General features: G+C 37.1%; 1 protein-coding gene across 19 annotated transcripts in view; it reads right to left on the reverse strand.

Annotated features, from left to right (window-relative positions):
* Positions 1-18,329, reverse strand: part of ANKRD28 (ankyrin repeat domain 28) — a 172,177-nt gene that overhangs the window by 68,890 nt on the left and 84,958 nt on the right. For 17 of the 19 annotated variants that reach the window (XM_036266215.1, XM_036266216.1, XM_036266218.1 and 14 more), the window contains one exon: positions 12,090-12,168. In XM_036266215.1, the coding sequence (XP_036122108.1) occupies positions 12,090-12,168 (79 nt within the window). Of the gene's footprint in view, positions 1-12,089; positions 12,169-14,034; positions 14,082-18,329 lie in introns of those variants that run through there. The other 2 variants (XM_036266221.1, XM_036266223.1) reach the window with 2 other exon arrangements.

Raw genomic sequence — 18,329 nt, forward strand, 5'->3', positions numbered from 1 at the left:
GAATTTAGATTCACCTTTTCAGAGTACAGATATGATTAGATTTCTGATATGTTATAAGCAAAAGAGAACAAACCAGCAAAATCAACAGCAGGGTCACTCAAATAGGCTGTATCCATTTGATACCACAGTTAAGGTATGTAGAAAAATCCAGACAATTAGCTTCCTCTCACATAATCTTTACATTTAATAATTCAAACATAAAAACATACTCTGAAATAACAGATTTTTAAAGAATTATGTTATTTAAGGTAAGATATCCAGAATTAGATAAATGTCTAGCTCATTTAGAGATAAACCAGAAAGTAATTTAAAAAAATAAAAAAATCTTGATTTATTTACATTAGTCTATTCTGGGCTCTAGACAGCAAGGCAGTTGAAGAGAGATCTGGATGTGTAAAGAAACAGTCAGAGGTTAGCAGAAAGAGCCCAGGAGTGGGACCTATGATCTAATAATGGCTCTGTAACCAATAGACTAGTGACCTGGCACTGTCATCCACAGCCTAGGGCTTCATTTGGTAATCATAATCCCTGCCTCCAACCCTCCTACGTGTGTGGGGTGTGTGTGTGTGTGTGTGTGTGTGTGTGTGTGTGTGTGTGTGTGGTGTGTGTGTGTATGGGGCAGGGAGATGGAGGTGAAGGAGGATAGGCCTCATGTTGAAACAACATAGGGAGCTCCTGTTTCTGCAAAGTGAATTCTAAGAGTAGGGCACTGAAATCAGAGTATCCCAATTGATTCTAGGTCTCATTCTGCAAGATAACTGACCCACCTGCTTTCTCCCTAATCTAATCAGTCACCAGCATCTGCCAATTCTTTGATTTGTGCTAAATGATCTCTAAGATTCATTTCTAGTTATAATATTCTATCCTATTTTGAAATACTCTGAATAAATTATTTCATACTTATTAAATACCCTGCTCTACTTTAACATTAAATAGAAGAGGTAGTATCTGTATAATCTATGCCAAGGGTCTTCATCAAATTACAGCCTATAGACTGCCAGCCATCCACTGTGCAAATAAGGTTTCTCTGCTACAGAGTCACACCTATTCATTAAGTGTTAACTACACTGCTTTCACATTAAGGGAATTGAGTAGTTGCCAGAGTATCTGTAAGGTCCTCTACATAAAGTCTGCCATCCTCTGATCTAGGCTAGGTAAAGTTATTTCAGGTTTTCATATGTGTTTGTAATAATTATAAATAACCCCACCAATAATTTTCTAAAACTTCTATTTGCAGAGGATACTTCTCTTCTCTGCTCCTAAGCCACAGAGCAGACAGTCCATAACCAGTGAACCGGGCCAGGAGCCAAGTACTTTCACTACTCTTCCCAAACTGGAAATAATGCTTTCCTTTGGCTGCCTACCAAAAGCAGTGGCAAAAGCTTCAGATTCTGTTTTCAGGTTGGGAGTGGAATAAACAGAAGGCAATTACATTTCTCTTTTTCCACCTGTAATGTTGGGGAAAAAAAACAGCAGCTGCATTGTATCATTTAAGAGGGAGCTATGAACACCAGATATTGTGTGTTGAACCACATCCGCTGCACCCTAATTCATATGTTGAAGTCCTAACCCCAGCATATCAGATGAGGTAGTATCTTTATAATCTATGCCAAGGGTCTTTAAATTACAGCCCTTATTTGGAAACAGAGTCTTTACAGAGTCAACTGAGTTAAAATGAGGTCATTAGATGGGTCCTAATGCACTATGACTGGTATTCTTATAAGCAGAAGAAATTTGAACAGACATGTACAGATGGAAGACACAAGGAGAAGGTAGACATCTACAAGCCAAGGAGAAAGGCCTAGAACAGATCCTTCCCTCACAACCTTCAGACGGAACCAATTATGTTAACACCTTGATCTCGGACTTCTAGCCTCCAGAACTGTGAGAAAGTAATTTCTGTTGTTAAGGCTCTCAACTTGTGGTACTCTGTGGTGGCAGCCCTAGCGAACAAATGCACCAGCACTGCAGTCTCTCAAGGGTCACATATTTTAGGTCCGATTCCTAATACCAAAAATTAAAATATTCGTATTTCCTTACCAAGGATTTTATTTCTATAAAAGGCCAATCAAATGAATTTGTGACTATTGTCTATACAACCCAGTTATTTAACTGGGTTGTAATATATGACAAAAACAGTCTGAGGTACTGCTTGCTATACCTATGGTTTTAAATACAGGCAGACCTCATTTGATTGTGCTTTGCTTTGTTGTGCTTCACAGATGTTGCGTTGTTTACAATTTGAAGGCAAGACCTTCCACTAGCAAAAAGATTACGACTTGCTTTCCTGAGATACTTGCTTTATTGTGGTTTGGAACCAAACCCACAATATCTCTGTACAAGCTGTGAATAAAATGCTCCCATAAAAGTATCTATAGTTAGGAAGCCAAAAACCTTAGTCCTTAAAACAGAAGTTCTTCAATAAAAGTCACTGCCTACACAAATTTTACTAAATACCAGCAGTGGTGGGGAGAACAGTGTGTGTCTGGGCGGGTAAAGTGCAGAGGGGAGAAAGAGCCGTTCAGATTATAACAGAAGTTAGAATATGGACTCTGTAGTCAGATGGCCTGGGTCTGAATGCTGGCTCTAGCTTTAATCAGTAGTACAACTTTCAGCCATAAATCTCTGAATGCTTTAGTTTCCTTACAGTAAAGAGGATTAAATTAGATCAATAAAACAGCTAAATTTAGTAGAGCATTTGAGATATAGTAAGCAAGCAATCATTGTTTTCTCTTATTTTACTCCATTCAATAATAATTGTGAAATTAATTCTACTAGACTCTAGTGTTACTATAAGTTCTATGGAAGGATTCACTGATTTGATTACATGTATCATGTAAAAAAATGATATCCCTTATCCACAAATCTCAGAGTTGCATCATGTATAAATATTTGATTTCCAATTAATTTAGTTCTGAAAATTAGGTTAAAGAGAGCATTACTTTTTAAAATAACTCACCAAAATATAAAAGAGGATGTGAAGAAATACTATCTTCAATACAAGAAAACAGTTACAACCACAAACCAAACTATGAAGAATTCCTACCAAATACAGTGACATCTGTACCAAAATGAGGAAGGACACAATCAAGTGAAGCTTCTTCAGATTCAGGGAAGACTACTGAGTCTTCTAAAAGAGTGTGTTTGTATGTATGTCCATCTGTCCCTTTTTCTCTGCTGCCTGTGTCCTTGAATACCTAGTAATCTTTCAAGTAACCCGTGTGGGTTAGCCACAGGAGACACTCCCTATAGAACCCCAACTTCATAACACAGATGAACAAGTGGGGCAGTGCTAGAGGAGGGACCAAGCAGACCTCTATTATTTTTGACCCAGTTGAAGATGGAGGGGTAAAAGCCAATCACCAAGCGATCACTCCCATAGAACCTGTGATGTAAGCCGCTGTCAAGTTATACCTATTACCCTAAGTAGATCACCAAGAACTGAAGAAAGAGAATTCTCTGCTAGGATTGAGAGAAACCACATTTGATTTGAGAGCTATTTGAAGAAAACAGACCTAACCAATGCTCACTTTTTGCCCCTCCCTACTCTATTCTTTAGCAAATAGCTGTTCTGGAGAAAAGCATATTCCTCAAAGATATGTAAGAATCTGAAAGTATCCAACACAGGGCTAGAACAATAATATAAGAGAGCAAAATAAACTGAACAAAATACAACTAATAGGTATATTTGAAAGAAATTATCCCTGGAAAGAAGAGAATGAACTTGCAAACTACTGTCTTTATACAACTTCAGAGAAATTCAGCTCTGAAGAGAAACCTCAAAGAAGAGTTCTAAGAAAAAGGTAAGACAATGCAGAGATGAGAACTGGCAGAGGTCGGGGGGAAAAAAGAGAAAAATTACAAATAAAAGTCTAAAATAATAAAAGGAGAATAAACACAACTTAAACAGTCAAGAATCTGAAGTCACAGTAAGAGTGAATCTTTAAAAACCATATCACTCCAATCAATTATTCTTGTTTTTTGTTGCTGTTTTGTTATAATCCTCACTGGAGGATATTTTTTCCACTGATTTTTGGAGTGTGTATGGATGGGGAGAGAGACATCAATGTGAGAGACACATGGATTGATTGCCTCCCACATGCACCCCATTCAGGGTCGGGATCAAACCTGCAACCCAGGTATGTGCCCTGACGGGGAATCAAACCCTAGATCTTCCCGTGCATGGGATGACACTCTAACCCACTGAGCCACACTGGCTGGGCTCCATTGTATTTTAATGCCATTTTAAGGGCCAAAGCAAATCTCGGTCAGTCTACAAAGCCACGCATGATCTGGGACCGTGCCTTCTCTCTGCTTCATTTCCTACTGCTCCATTCACCTGCCTCCGAACATGCTGCCACCTCATGGCATTTGTTCTTTCTGTTCTCTCAATTTCCTCCAAATATCTGCATGATATGTAAGCCTCGCTTCCTTATTTTCTTCAGTTATCTCCTCAAATGTCTTATTATCATTAATCCTTCCGGATAACACAATATAAATTGCAAATGGCCCAACCCAACATACCATTTTAATTTTGTCATTGTGGTTATCACAATAAGACAAACTACATAGCCCTAGCCGGTTTGACTCAGCGGTTAGAGCGTCGGCCTGCGGACCAGAGAGTCCCGGGTTCAGTTCCCACTAAGGGCACGTACCTGGGTTGCAGTTTGTCCCCCACCCCAGTTGAGTGTGGGTGGCAACCAGTTGATATGTCTCTCTCACATCGATGCCCCACCACCACCACCACCCACAGCTCTCTATCTGAAGATAATGCAAAAAAATGTCCTTGGGTGAGGATTAAAAAAAAGGATAAAAATGTGCTACATACACACAATTGAGTACTATGCAGCTGTAAAAAAGAAAGATCTCTTATCCTTTGAGATGAAATGGAGGGACCTGGAGAGGTTTTTTTTGTTTGTTTAATCCTCACCCGAGAACATTTTTCCATTTTTTGTTCAGATAGAGTGGGAGGGAGAGAGAAAAAAACATCGACGTGAAAGGGACACATCGAGTGGTTGCCACCCGCACTACCCAACCAGGGCCAGGGCCAAACTGCAACCGAGGTACGTGCTCTTAGCGGAAACCGAACCTGGGTCTCTCTGGACCGCAGGCCGAAGCTTCAACTGCTGAACCAAACCGGCCAGGGCGGGACCTGGACAGTATTTTCCTAAGCAAAACAAGCCAAGCAGAGAAAGATAAATATCACATGATCTCACTTATTTGTGGAATATAACAAACATAACAGTCTGAGGAACAGGGTAGACCCAGAGACGTGTAAGTAGGGTAGACTGATAACCCTCAGAAGAGGGGATGGGGGGAGATAAACCACAGAACTTATATGTATGTACACATAACCACAAAGCTGGGGATGGGGTGGGTGGGCGGGGTTGGGGAAGGTGTCAATGGGGAAAAAAGGAGAAACATCTGTAACAAAAAATAAATTAATAAAGATATTTTAAAAAAGACAAACTACATATATTAACTTGTTACTGTCTTCCCCCTTACAAAATAAACTCCATAAAGGTTGGGACTTCATCTATTTTAATCACTGCTTTACCCACAGTACCAAGAATAGTGCCTAATACATAGGCATACTCTTTATGTCTGAATGATGAAGGACAGATATAAGGAAATAACCTAAAACTAAATGGAAAAAACAAAATTACAATCAGAGAAAAGCTGATACAGACAAATAAAGGAGATTCAACTTAGTAGAAAAACACATGGAAAAATTTAGTGATAGAAAAACACAGAAATATAATATTCAAAGATTTAATGGAAGATATAAATGAAATAAAAATCTGAATTGCAGAACTAAAAGTGCAGTTTCACATTATGTCCCAAGAGAAATAATCAATAGAGTTAGACCAATGAAGTCAGTACTGAATTTCAGGAATAAAGAATTGACTCCTACAGGCACCCAGGCAGAAGAGAAGCTAACCATGGTGGTGGCAGGTGGTGTGGGGGCATGGAAATGATAAGCAGAGAAGAGCTTGATCCAAGATTTTCAATCAAATCTAGAAGACATTGCAGTAATATCTACAAAGTTGAGAGGAAAAAGCATGAATTGAGAATTTTGTTACCAGCTAATCTACCCTTCAGTCAAAAAAGGCAATAGTCTCAAATAATTAAGATACTAGGAAATATGACATCCATGAGCTCTTGCTGAAAATATATAAACAAAAATTACTTGATGATAACATCTGTTCAACCAAGATACGTCAAAATGAAAAACTTGGCGCCCCGGCCGGTTTGGCTCAGCGGTTAGAGTGTCCGCCTGCGGTCCGGAGAGACCCGGGTTCGGTTCCCGCTAAGGGCATGTACCGTGGTTGCAGTTTGTCCCCGGCCCTGGTTGGTCGTGCGGGTGGCAACCACTCGATGTGTCCCTTTCACATCGATGTTTCCCTCTCTCTCTCTTCCTCTCTCTCCCTCCCACTCTGTACAAAAAATGGAAAAATGTCCTCGGGTGAGGACAAAAAAAATGAAAAACTTGGGAATAAATGAATTGTGGATAAAGACAAGAGGGTGTTTCGGGGGGGAGGGGGGCATTATATGGTAGGAATTATGATTACAAGACAGAATGTAAACTCATAATTCCTGACAATGAAAACACAAGAGTGAAACAAATTAGAGAAGGTTAATTCTTAATTTATCAACGTAGAAAATCAGAAAGTAATCAAAACCTGAAACATGAACATGGGAGAACATGGCTTTATAGAAGTTATTTCAACCTTTTAATACTCTATTTTTCATTTTAAAGAAATATTTTAGGAACAAATAAGCTTGTCAAGAATACCAAAGTAGTTTATATAATAGGAAACTATAGTAATTTACTTTATTGTGTGCTCTTACTGAAGCATATCATCACTTTTGAATAATGCTATAACTATGTAAGGATTATTTCACATTGCTTAATTTTCTAAAGACTATGCCAGTTAAGGTTAACCTAATGTAACATGTTATTAATAATTAAGGGAAAGAGCAATCTCCTCTACACTTTTCTACACTATTTCATTACTAACTCCAACCAATTTTAATTTTTCTTTAAAATATGGTAGAATTCACCAGTGAAGCCATGTGTCCTAGACTTTATTTTGTTGGGAGGTTTTTAAGTACAGATTCAATCTCTTGACTAATATACGGTCTGTTCAGATTTCCTATTTCTCCACAATTCAGTCTTGGTTGTATATTCCACAAGATTCAGCAGTATGTTTCTTGGAATTTATCCATCTGTCTAGGTTGTCCAATTTGTTGACATATAATTGTTCAGATAGTTCTCTCTCATGATCCGTTGTATTTCTGTGGTATCAGTTGTAATGTCTCCTCTTTCATTTATATTATTTACTTGAGTTCTCTTTTTCTTGCTAAGTCTAACTAAAGGTCTGCCTATCCACCCCCACCCCCCCAATCAAGCTCTCAGTTTCACTGATCTTTTTATTTCATTTATTTCTGCTCTGATCTTTGTTATTTCCTTCCTTCTACTAATTTTGAGCTTTGTCCTTTTTATAATTTCTTGAGATGAAAAGTTGTGTACTTCAGCATTTTCTTTTTCTTTAATGTAGGTGTTTACCTACACTAACTTCCTTCTTCAAACTGCTTTTGCTACATCCCATAAATTTTGGTATATTTCCATTTGTCTCAAGATACTTTTTGCTTTCTCTTTTGATATCTTCTGTCCCTTTGGCTGTTCAGTAGCATGTTGTTTAAAATCCACATCATTTGTGAAATTTTCAGTTTTATTCTTGTAATTAGTTTCTAGTCTCCTATTATTATGGCCGAAAGGGTGATTGATATGATTTCACTCTTAAATTTATGAAGACTTGTTTTGTGACCTAACATATGATCTATTCTGGAAAATATTCCATGTGCGCGGGAAAAGAACATGCATTCTGTTGTGCTGAATGAAATGCTCTGTAAATTTCTGTTAAGTCCATCTGTTCTAACGTGTAGTTTAAGTCCAATGTTGCCTTACAGATTTTCTGTTCAAATGATCTAGCCATTGTTAAAAATTTCTAACTAAAATGTGAATATAATTATTTTTTTTACTACCTTGTTATTTCTAGAAATCTACTTCTAATACTTAGAATTCAACAGTTGGCCTAAACTTGTTGTTGATTCCTAAATTATGTACTATATCTTCTATAAAACTATTCTAATCAACTTTCAGAGTTAATTGGAAATTTAAATTTATATAAATGAATGAAATGAAGAAACATTTAAAAAATTTTTATTTTTATAAAAATCAGCACAAGCCATTTCATAGACACAAAATTATAGCAAATGCCACAATTCACCAAACTAAAATTCTTTCTGATTTAGGTTTCAGTCGTCCTAAATTATGTAAAGGAGTATTTTATAGAAGGTCATGGCAGTCATCCTGTATAGCATCAATTTTTTTTTTTTTAATCCTCACCCGAGGACATTTTTTTGATCTTTTGTTCAGATAGAGTGGGAGGGAGAGAGAGAGAGAAACATAAACGCGAAAGGGACACATCGTGTGGCTGCCACTCACACGACCCAACCAGGGCCGGGGACAAACTGCAACCAAGGTATGTGCCCTTATCGGGAACCGAACCCAGGTCTCTCCAGACCACAGGCCAACGCTCCAACGGCTGAGCCCAACCGGCCTGGGCTATAGCATCAATTTTAAAAGTTAGGAACACATTCCTGATTATTCCATCTTCTAACTTGTTATAGCACTGTTATTCATAAATTATACAAACCCTCATTATATACTCAGCTTCTAGGGGCCCCGTTCAGTAAGACACACGTACAGCTTTAAGGGCTGTTGTTTGATTCTAGAATTGGCTGAATAAGAATATATGTGTTCCAAGAGCATATAGAGTCTATTTTCTTTTGTCCTTTTCTCTCTAGATTGTAGAAATAAGCTCTTTCCATTTCCCCCCATAGTTCAGTCAATCCTTCCTCATTATTATTTCAGACTGTGACTGGATCTCAAAGTGGGCAGAGGAGAACTTTTAAAAAAAGAGAAGGGATGCTTAAAAAAAAAATAGCCCAAATTTTCAGTATTTGTTATGTACCAGGTACTTTTCTAGGTAATTACATCATCTCATTTCCTTTAACAAGTCTATAAAATTTATATTTTCCCCACTTATCAGATGAGGAAGTCAAAGCTGAGAGATTAAGAAGTGGGGCCAGGATTTGTATACAAATCTATCTGGCCAGAGTCTGTGCTCTTTATACTATCTGCTGTGCCGCTCATGGCCAACACAGAGCTTGTTTTTGTTTTGTTTTTAATTACTTTATTAATTTATTTTTGTTACAGATGTTTCTCCTTTACCCCTCACTAACACCTCCCCCCACCCCTTTTGTTTTGTTTTGTATTGTTTTTTCATTCAAATGTAGAAAAGTAAGGTTCTGTTTTAGAAATCTAGCCTTGGATTTCATTTCAACCCAGTTCACTCCAAATCTAAGTAAAGTATTTATTTTATTTTTCTTAAATCAAAGCCTAGTTGATAGTCTGAAGAGAAATAAAGTCTAAGAAGAGCCTTATTTGCATCCATAGGAAACAAATCATTTACCTTCTTTCCTTTTTCACTTACATGATCCCCTTTAACCCCACACTACTAACCTATTGTCACCACTCCCAGTCTTATTTCCAATACAGACTTGGAAAACTGAGACCAAAATGTGAACAATTTTCTAAACAGGAGACGGAGTCTAAACTTACATTGCTATAATCATATATATATACACACACACACACACACACACACACACTCAACAAATATTTACTCAGAACCTACTAGGTATTCCACACTGTTCTACGCACTGGAAATAAATATTTCAGGGAGCAAAGCAGACTAAATCCTTGCCTTCTGGGAGTTTATACTTTAGTAGAGAGTAAATGACAAAAAACAACTAAAAATTTATTTTTTTATTCTGAGAACTATAAATTAATTAATTTAGAACTTAGATTTTCCTTATAAAAATAGCTACATAAGCTATTACCTCATGAAACCGGTAAAATACAATATATTAAAAGTATTTTTTTCAAAGAAGGGTTGAAATACCTTTTTATACATTTGTAATAGTTAATGTCATACACCATCTGCATTTAAATTATTCAAGTCTTTACGCGTCCTTTCAAATACTTATTTCAAAGCTGTTATCTGATACTATAACACTCAAGGCTCATCCATTATAAATACCAGGAAGTCAACCTTCTATAAGTAACTAGATATCCTTGATGCAAACATTCATTTTAAAAGGAAGGGATTAACCCTGGCCAGTTTGGCTTGAAGGTTAGAGTGCTGGCCCAAGGACCAAAGGGTCACGGGTTCGATTCCCAGTCAAGGGCAGGTACCTGGGTTGCTGGTTCAATCCCTGGCCCCAGTCGGGGTTGGGTGGGAAGCAACCAATTGATGAACTGATGTGTCTCTCTCATATTGATGTATCTCTCTCTCTCTCTCTCTCTCTCCCCCCCCTCCCTTCTACTCTATCTAAAAATTCAATGGAAAAATATCCTCAGGTGAGGATTAACAAAAAAGTAAATAAATAAAGAAAAAGAAGGGATTAAAGTCAAACTTTGAGCATTTGGAAAGTTTCTCCTAGGTATAAAAATTTTAAGCAAGGGAAAAAAATCCCTCTAAGTTGAATCATAAGATCCTTATGTTAAAATGAAAGCAACTGAACAAAATTCTGGATTAAAATGGAAAAAAAAACAATGCATCAGCAGAGTTCTTACCCAAAGTCCTAAGCATTAAGCTAACTGGAATTGTACTTTTTCTAGTTTAGCTCTTTTTAAATATAAAACTGTTTACTGGACAATGTTTGTAAAGAAAATTCCATATATTAACCTGTATCCCATTAATTCATATTAAAGTAGAAAATGCCTCAATTATAAGAAAATCCCATTTTTCTCTTGATCCCCTCAGTTCTTATGGCTAGTAAATTTCAGCTGAAAACTAGTGAATCAGCATCCACAGAAGAACAGATATGTTAAAAAAGTGCATCAATGATAAAGTTATTCCTGGAGAAACTAACATAATATTAGGTCCATATTTAACTATATTTAATTCCATATGATTATAAAATTCATTATTAAAAATCAGATCTTAAAAGTTTTATAAATTTATAAAGGCAAAATTCTGTTTAGGCTACAATTTAATAGGATTGGCATTCAAAATTTCTCTTAGTGCTCCTTCTTCCAAGGAATTATACTACTATTTCTCCAACTGCATTCATTATTCACATATCTACATAATCTGGCAACTGGCATAATTCAAACACATGCATCCTTTCTCAATAAATATAATTTATAATAATGTGGCTACAACAAAAATATTTCTAAGCTCTGTTTGACTGCCTGTTTTATGACTACAGACAGTCTGTCCAAATAGGAGCTATCCTACGAGAGACAGTTGTACCATTACTTCATATTGTAAAGTCTTAAACAGTTTACAAGAATTTAAAAATAAAGTAAATTCCTAAAAAATGTGTTTTACAAGCCCTCAAACAGAATTAGGTAAAAGCTATTTAAAGACAGAAATCTTGCTCGTACCATTTTCAAAATATACCTATAATCATACCATTTTTTACCACCTCCATGGCTGTACTTGGATTAAGTGACCATCACATCCCCTTTGGAGAACTGTAATAATCTCCAAGTACCTCATGGTCAATTAGAGCCACTACAAATACTCTGTAAATACCCTACCCTATATAACGCTCATTCATCCCATTATTCTCATCTACTTTTTCTTATGGCACTTCTCACCTTCTAACATACTGTAAAATTTACTTGTATTTATAGCCTTTTTATTATTATTATTATTATTATTATTATTATTATTAGAACATATGTTCTACAAGAGCATATTTTTGTTGTAGCCACATTATTATAAATTATATTTATTGAGAAAGCATGTGTTTGAATTATTTGGCTCTCTAATGTACGCTAACCTGTGGAACAGTACTGGGCATATGATGAGATCAGTATTTGTAGAATGAACCAGTAAATTTCAGCTTATTAAACAAATATGAAGGAATAGTCAATTAGGTTCAATAAATATTAATTATGACAAAAATATGCATGATGTGCTCTTATTATATAGAGCTTACCATACCAGATAAAATAAGCAGTTCAATGATCTCTGCATCTCCAAGATAGGCTGCAGCATGCAGTGGAGTTCTCTTTTCATTGTCCTGTGATAAGAAGGAAAGGTGGCACATAAATTTTAATAGAAAATTAATTTTAATATTCTTTAAATGAAGAAAAACTAAACTACCAGCCTACTATTTCCACAACTCTAGTTTAGTCTGTAAGTCCCCAAGTATTTACTTGCTAGAAGAAAAACCTAAAAAAAAAGTGTGTGTATGTGTGTGTGTGGGGGGGGCTTTAAAAGAATGATAAAAAGTGCAGCAAAGAATAAAAGAAAAATCTGCCCTGGCTGGTTTGGCTCAGCGGTTAGAGTGTCGGCCTGCGGTCCAGAGAGACCTGGGTTCAGTTCCCGCTAAGGGTGTGTACCTCAGTTGCAGTTTGTCCCCGGCCCTGCTTGGTCGTGCGGGTGGCAGCCACTCGATGTGTCCCTTTCACGTCGATGTTTCTCTCTTTCTATCTCTCCCTCCCACTCTATCTGAACAAAAAATGGAAAAAATGTCCTCGGGTGAGGATAAAAGAAAAAAAAGAATAAAAGAAAAATCTAAGAGGATAAAGAAATAGCTTCTTAAGACTTCCTTTGAATTAAAAATACCCAAGCTTCTGACATACATAGGCAAATTTTATTTCATACTGCAACCCCACAATATATTTCCACAATTTTACAGTTTAGAGTTGTTGACACAACTAAATAAAACAAATGTTAAAAAATCAAAATGTTTGCTTATGAAAATGTTTCCACAGGAGTGCCCATAGTGGCAAAAAGGGAAACTACCTCTGGGAATCTGAAATTATCCCTTAAAACAATCTTCCTTAGAGTTCCTGCTGGTTCCATTTTTGGCTCTAAATATATATTCCTATCTTTCTAAATACCAAAACTACAGTTTTACAAATCACCCCCCAGGAGGAGAAGCTACGTCTAATGTATGGCTTTGTGTACTTCCACCCCTCAAACAACAATGTTCTCCAGTTTGAGAAGCAAGATCTTAGGAAAGTCACATTCTAGGATTTTTAATTCATATTTACAACTCATCTAAAGTTGCAACAGAGTGTTGCTGACTTGGTTGCATCTGAGAAAGCGATTCATTTAGAAATAATTATTTTGAAATTTACATCCAATTTTTTTTATACAGGCTTTTGTGACAGATGGTTAGTTGTTTTCAATTGTCCCTTTTCCCTCTGTATACAGGAATAAAGTTTTAGAACAGAGAATACATTTCTAGGCTGCCCTGAAGTTTTGTTACTTCCTAAAAGGAGAACCACCTTAGAGATGAACTAAGACTTTCCAACTTGACACAGGCTGGAAGGCAGATGTGAAACTGAGCCAGCTTTGACCACAAAAAGGTAGGCCAATAACCCAGAAGTGTGCCAAGCAACAGAATCCTGAATAATCTTACAGAACAGAGTTGCCCCACAAACCTAGACCACAGTTTTTCTTAATAGCCTAGAAATTAAACTTCTTCTTTGAATAGGTATTGTATTTTCAGGTCTCCTACCATGCCAGAATATTGTAACTTTCAAGATTTAAAAGAATAAAAAATTTTAATTTCACATTATAATAATTTTCCAGTTTGGCAACACTCCAATTACTGTAAGAAAGACAGACTACTGAGAATAAATTAGGAAAAACAGCTAATCAAAAGAGAGGTTAAAATAATTCATAGGCAATCAAAAAAGGCTAATAATATATCAAGATATTATAAAGATGTAACAATTACCACTGGCTCTTCATACACTTCCTCGTAAAATTTTAATATATTTGGGATGTTGTTTTTTCCTTATAATAGTAACAGATGCTCCAGTACAGGGAGATTGGCCTAGCAGCTATTAATGTTGTTTACCAAGCTAAAAATTCTTATCTCTTTAACCACAATGAATTTCCATAAGACCATGTTTTTTATACGAGTACTTACCCCAGCAAACAGAATTCTTGGCACAGAAATTACTGAACAATTAGTCGCTGAAAAAGGTAAAATGGAACCACTAAAATATCAGACTTTATTGAAAGCTGAGTCCTTGGCTTAAGGCTTTTCAGTGTTCATCATTAAATAGCAAACTTCCCCAGAGTGTTTAAATATCATCAGACCTACTCAAATTGAGAAACATTTCTATTACACAGGATAAACTATACACAAAACACACACAGCGAGTCATTTATGTGTGAGGAATGTCTGGAATCATATGACTCAATGCCTTGAATACTATTATAATGTATCTTATGATTCATGAACAGAGTTTTCCCTCTCAACAAAACCAATTTAAGAAAAAAGGGGAACAAATTAGTCAATTAAAAATTTAACCTATTCCAAAATGGCAGCAGAGTGAATGGAAGCCACACAGACCATCTCCCAGGACCAAACTGGAATTACAACTAAAATAAAGACAAATCGTCGGGGAAAAGCAACAGAAGAGCAGCTTGCGAAGGTGCGAGACAGGGGTTGGGAACCCACAGACAGCAGGGGCCTTAGCCAAGAGCAGCGCACTCAGGTTAAACTCCAAAGCAGCTCCACAGCCCAGAGGTGGGACAGACGCTAAAATAGCCACAGCCACTCACCCTAAGCTCCGGCAGAGGGAGGGCAGACTGGACTGGAACTGTGTGGGGACACTGAGATTTGGAAGGCACTCAGAGCTTTTGCTGAGCTGTAGCCACGCAGGATGGTGGCCATCTTACTCCTTCCCAGGGCTCTGGGGAGAGGTGGTGGCCTCTCCCTCGGGGATTCAACCCCACTCAGGTGGGCCATTGAAATGCAAATTGAGGCTCATTACCAACCAGCATCTGCCCCACACTCGGAAAATCCCCTTTCACTGAGCACTTGAGGGAGTTTTTCATTCAACTGAGAACCCAAGTCTCTTCAAGTAACCCCTACTGATAGCCCCCAGGCAAAAAGCTAGAGAATAACTGAACCATTCCTAGGCCAGCAACTCTAACCAGGAAAATAAGACTTGATAGTGGTGTTTAATGTAAGTCCTCCCTGGCTCATCCAAACCCAGGAGAGGGAGCCACAAACAGCAGAACACCAATACCAACAGGGAAAATTTGGCAGACTCCAAAGCCCACTGTGATACCCAAAATGGCGAAACAAAGAAACAAAAGCCAAATGAATGAACAAGAGACCTCTACCAAAGATGAGATAAATGTGGAGCAGTTAAGCAAGTTAACAGAGCTGGAATTCAGAGCCATGATCTTGAGGAAGCTCAACAGTATGAGTAAGGACACCAACACCATGAGTAAAGACACAGAAATGTTGAAAATCAACCAATTGGAAATTAAATACCACCAAGAAGAAATCAAGAAGGACATATCAGAAATAAAGAACACATTGGAAGGTCTAAACAGCAGAGTAGAGGAAGCTGAGGACTGGATCAGTGAATTAGAAGACAGGGTAGAAAAAATCAACCAATCAGAAAAACAAAAAGAGAAAACAATAAAAAAACAGTAAGACAGCTTTAGAGAACTGTGTGACAACTGGAAACGTAATAATATTGCATCATAGGAGTCCCGAAGAAGAAGAAAATGAGCAAGAGTTAGGAAATATATTTGAAGAAATAGTGACAGAAATAGAAAACATTCCTAACTTGGTGAAGGAAGAAGGCAGTCAAGTTCAAGAAGCACAGAGAGGCCCAAGTACGAAGAACCCAAACAGGCCCACACCAAGACACATAGTAATCAAAATGCCAAAAATTAAAGACAAAGAGAGAATCCTAATAGCAGCAAGAGACAAGCAACAGGTTACCTACAAAGAAACCCCTATCAGGCTCTCAGCTGACTTCTCAACAGAAACACTACAGGCCAGAAGGGAATGGCATGAGGTAACCAAGGTCATGAAAAACAAGGATCTGAATCCAAGGCTACTCCACCCAGCAAGGCTATCATTCAAAATAGAAGGTCAAATAAAGAGCTTCCCAGACCAAAAAAAAAAAAAAAAAAAGGTGAAGGGTATACATTAGCACCAAACCAGCACTGAAAGAAATGTTAAAAGGACTGCTGTAATTAGTAAAAAGAAACATAAAGAAAAATAGAACCAAACTAAACAAAAATGGCAATAAATAAGAACATATCAATAATCACCTTAAATGTAAATGGACTGAATGCTCCGATCAAAAGACACAGAGTACCTGATTAGATAATAAAGCATGACTCATCTATATGTTGTTTACAAGAGACCCACCTCACAACAAAAGACTCACATAGGTTGAAAGTGAAAGGATGGAAAAAAATCTACCAAGCAAACGAAAAGGAAAAAAAGCTGGGATAGCAATACTCATATCTGGTAAAATAGATTTCAAAATGAAGGTCATAACTAGAGACAAAGAAGGACACTACATAATATTGAAAGGATCTATCCAATAGGAAGATATAACCTTGATAAACATATATGCACCTAATACAGGAGCACCAATATATATATATTAAAAATCTTCTGGAAGACTTCAAAGGAGAAATTGACAGCAATTAAATTATAGCAGGGGACTGCAGCACCCCGCTGGCATCACTGGATAGTTCCTCTAGACAAAAAAATAGCAAGGAAACAGAGACTCTAAATGAAGCACTAGACCAAATGGATTTAATAGATGTCTACAGATAATTACACCCCAAAACTAGAGAATTCACATTCTTCTCAAGTGCACAAAGGACACTTTCAAAGACAGATCACACGATAGGACACAAAAATAAAAGGGATCCAAAATGGAAAGGAGAAAGTGAAACTCTCATTATTTGCAGATGACATATTATTCATACATAGAAAACCCTAAAGACTCCATCAAAAATCTACTAGACTTAATAAATGAATTTGGCAAAGCAGCAGGATACAAAATAACGTCAAAAATCGGCCCCGGCCAATTTGGCTCAGCAGTTAGAGTGTCCGCCTGTGGTCCAGAGAGACCTGGGTTCAGTTCCCGCTAAGGGCACATACCTCGATTGCAGTTGGTCCCCGGCCCTGGTTGGTTGTGCGGGTGGCAGCCACTCAATGTGTCCCTTTCACATCGATGTTTTTCTCTCTCTCTCTCTGTCTCTCTCTCTCTCTCTCTCTCTCTCTTCTTCTCTCTCCCTCCCACTCTATCTGAACAAAAAACGGAAAAATGTCTTCAGGTGAGGATAAAAAAAAAAAAAAAAGAAAAGAAATCGATGGCATTCTCATACACCAATGATGAACTCAGAGAAAGAGAAACTCAAAAAACAATCCCATTTACCATCACGGCAAAAAAATTAAGATATCTAGGAATAAACTTAACCAAAGAAGCAAAGGACCTATTTGCAGAAACTACAGGACATTGAAAAAAAAAAAAAAAAAATAGCGGAAGATATAAAAAAGTGGAAGCACATACCTTGTTCATGGATTGGAAGAATTAACATCATCAAAATGTCCATATTACCCAAAGCAATCTATAGATTCAATGCAATACCCATCAAAATACCAACGACATAGTTCACAGAACTAGAACAAATACTTCAAAAGTTCATATGAAACCAAAAAAGACCCCGAATAGCCACAGCAATCTTGAAAAAGAAGGACAAAGTAGGTGGGATCACAATACTGGATATCAGCTTATACTACAAAACTACTGTAATCAAAACAGCCTGGTACTGGCACAACAACAGGCATATAGACCAGTAGAACAGAACAGAAAACCCAGAAATTGACCCAAGACATTATGCTCAATTAATATTTTACAAAGAAAGCAGGAGCAAACAATGGAGTAAAGACAGCCTCTTTAATAAATGGTGTTGGAAAATTGGACAGCTACATGCAAAAAAATGAAACTAGACCATCAACTTACACCATACACAAAAATAAACTCAAAATGGATAAAAGACTTAAATGTGACCCATGAATCCATAAAAATCCTAGAAGTAAATGTAGGCTACAAAATTTCGGACATCATACGGAGCAGAATTTTCACTGATACATCACCTAAGGCAACTGAAACAAGGGAAAAATTGAATACATGGGACTACATCAAACTCAAAAGCTTCTGCACAGCAAAAGAAACAACCATCAAAATGGAAAGGCAACCCGTTGCCAATGATATATCAGATAAGGGGTTACTTTCCAAAATATATAGAGTACTCATACAACTCAACAAAAGGAAGACAAAGAACCCAATTAAAAAATGGGCAGAGGAGCTGAATAGACACCTCTCCAAACAGGACATACAAATGGCCAAGAGACATATGAAGAAATGCTCAACATCACTAATCATCAGA

This window comes from Molossus molossus, unplaced genomic scaffold, assembly GCF_014108415.1.
Source record: "Molossus molossus isolate mMolMol1 unplaced genomic scaffold, mMolMol1.p scaffold_m16_p_18, whole genome shotgun sequence".
In the NCBI taxonomy this organism is placed as follows: Eukaryota; Metazoa; Chordata; class Mammalia; order Chiroptera; family Molossidae; genus Molossus; species Molossus molossus.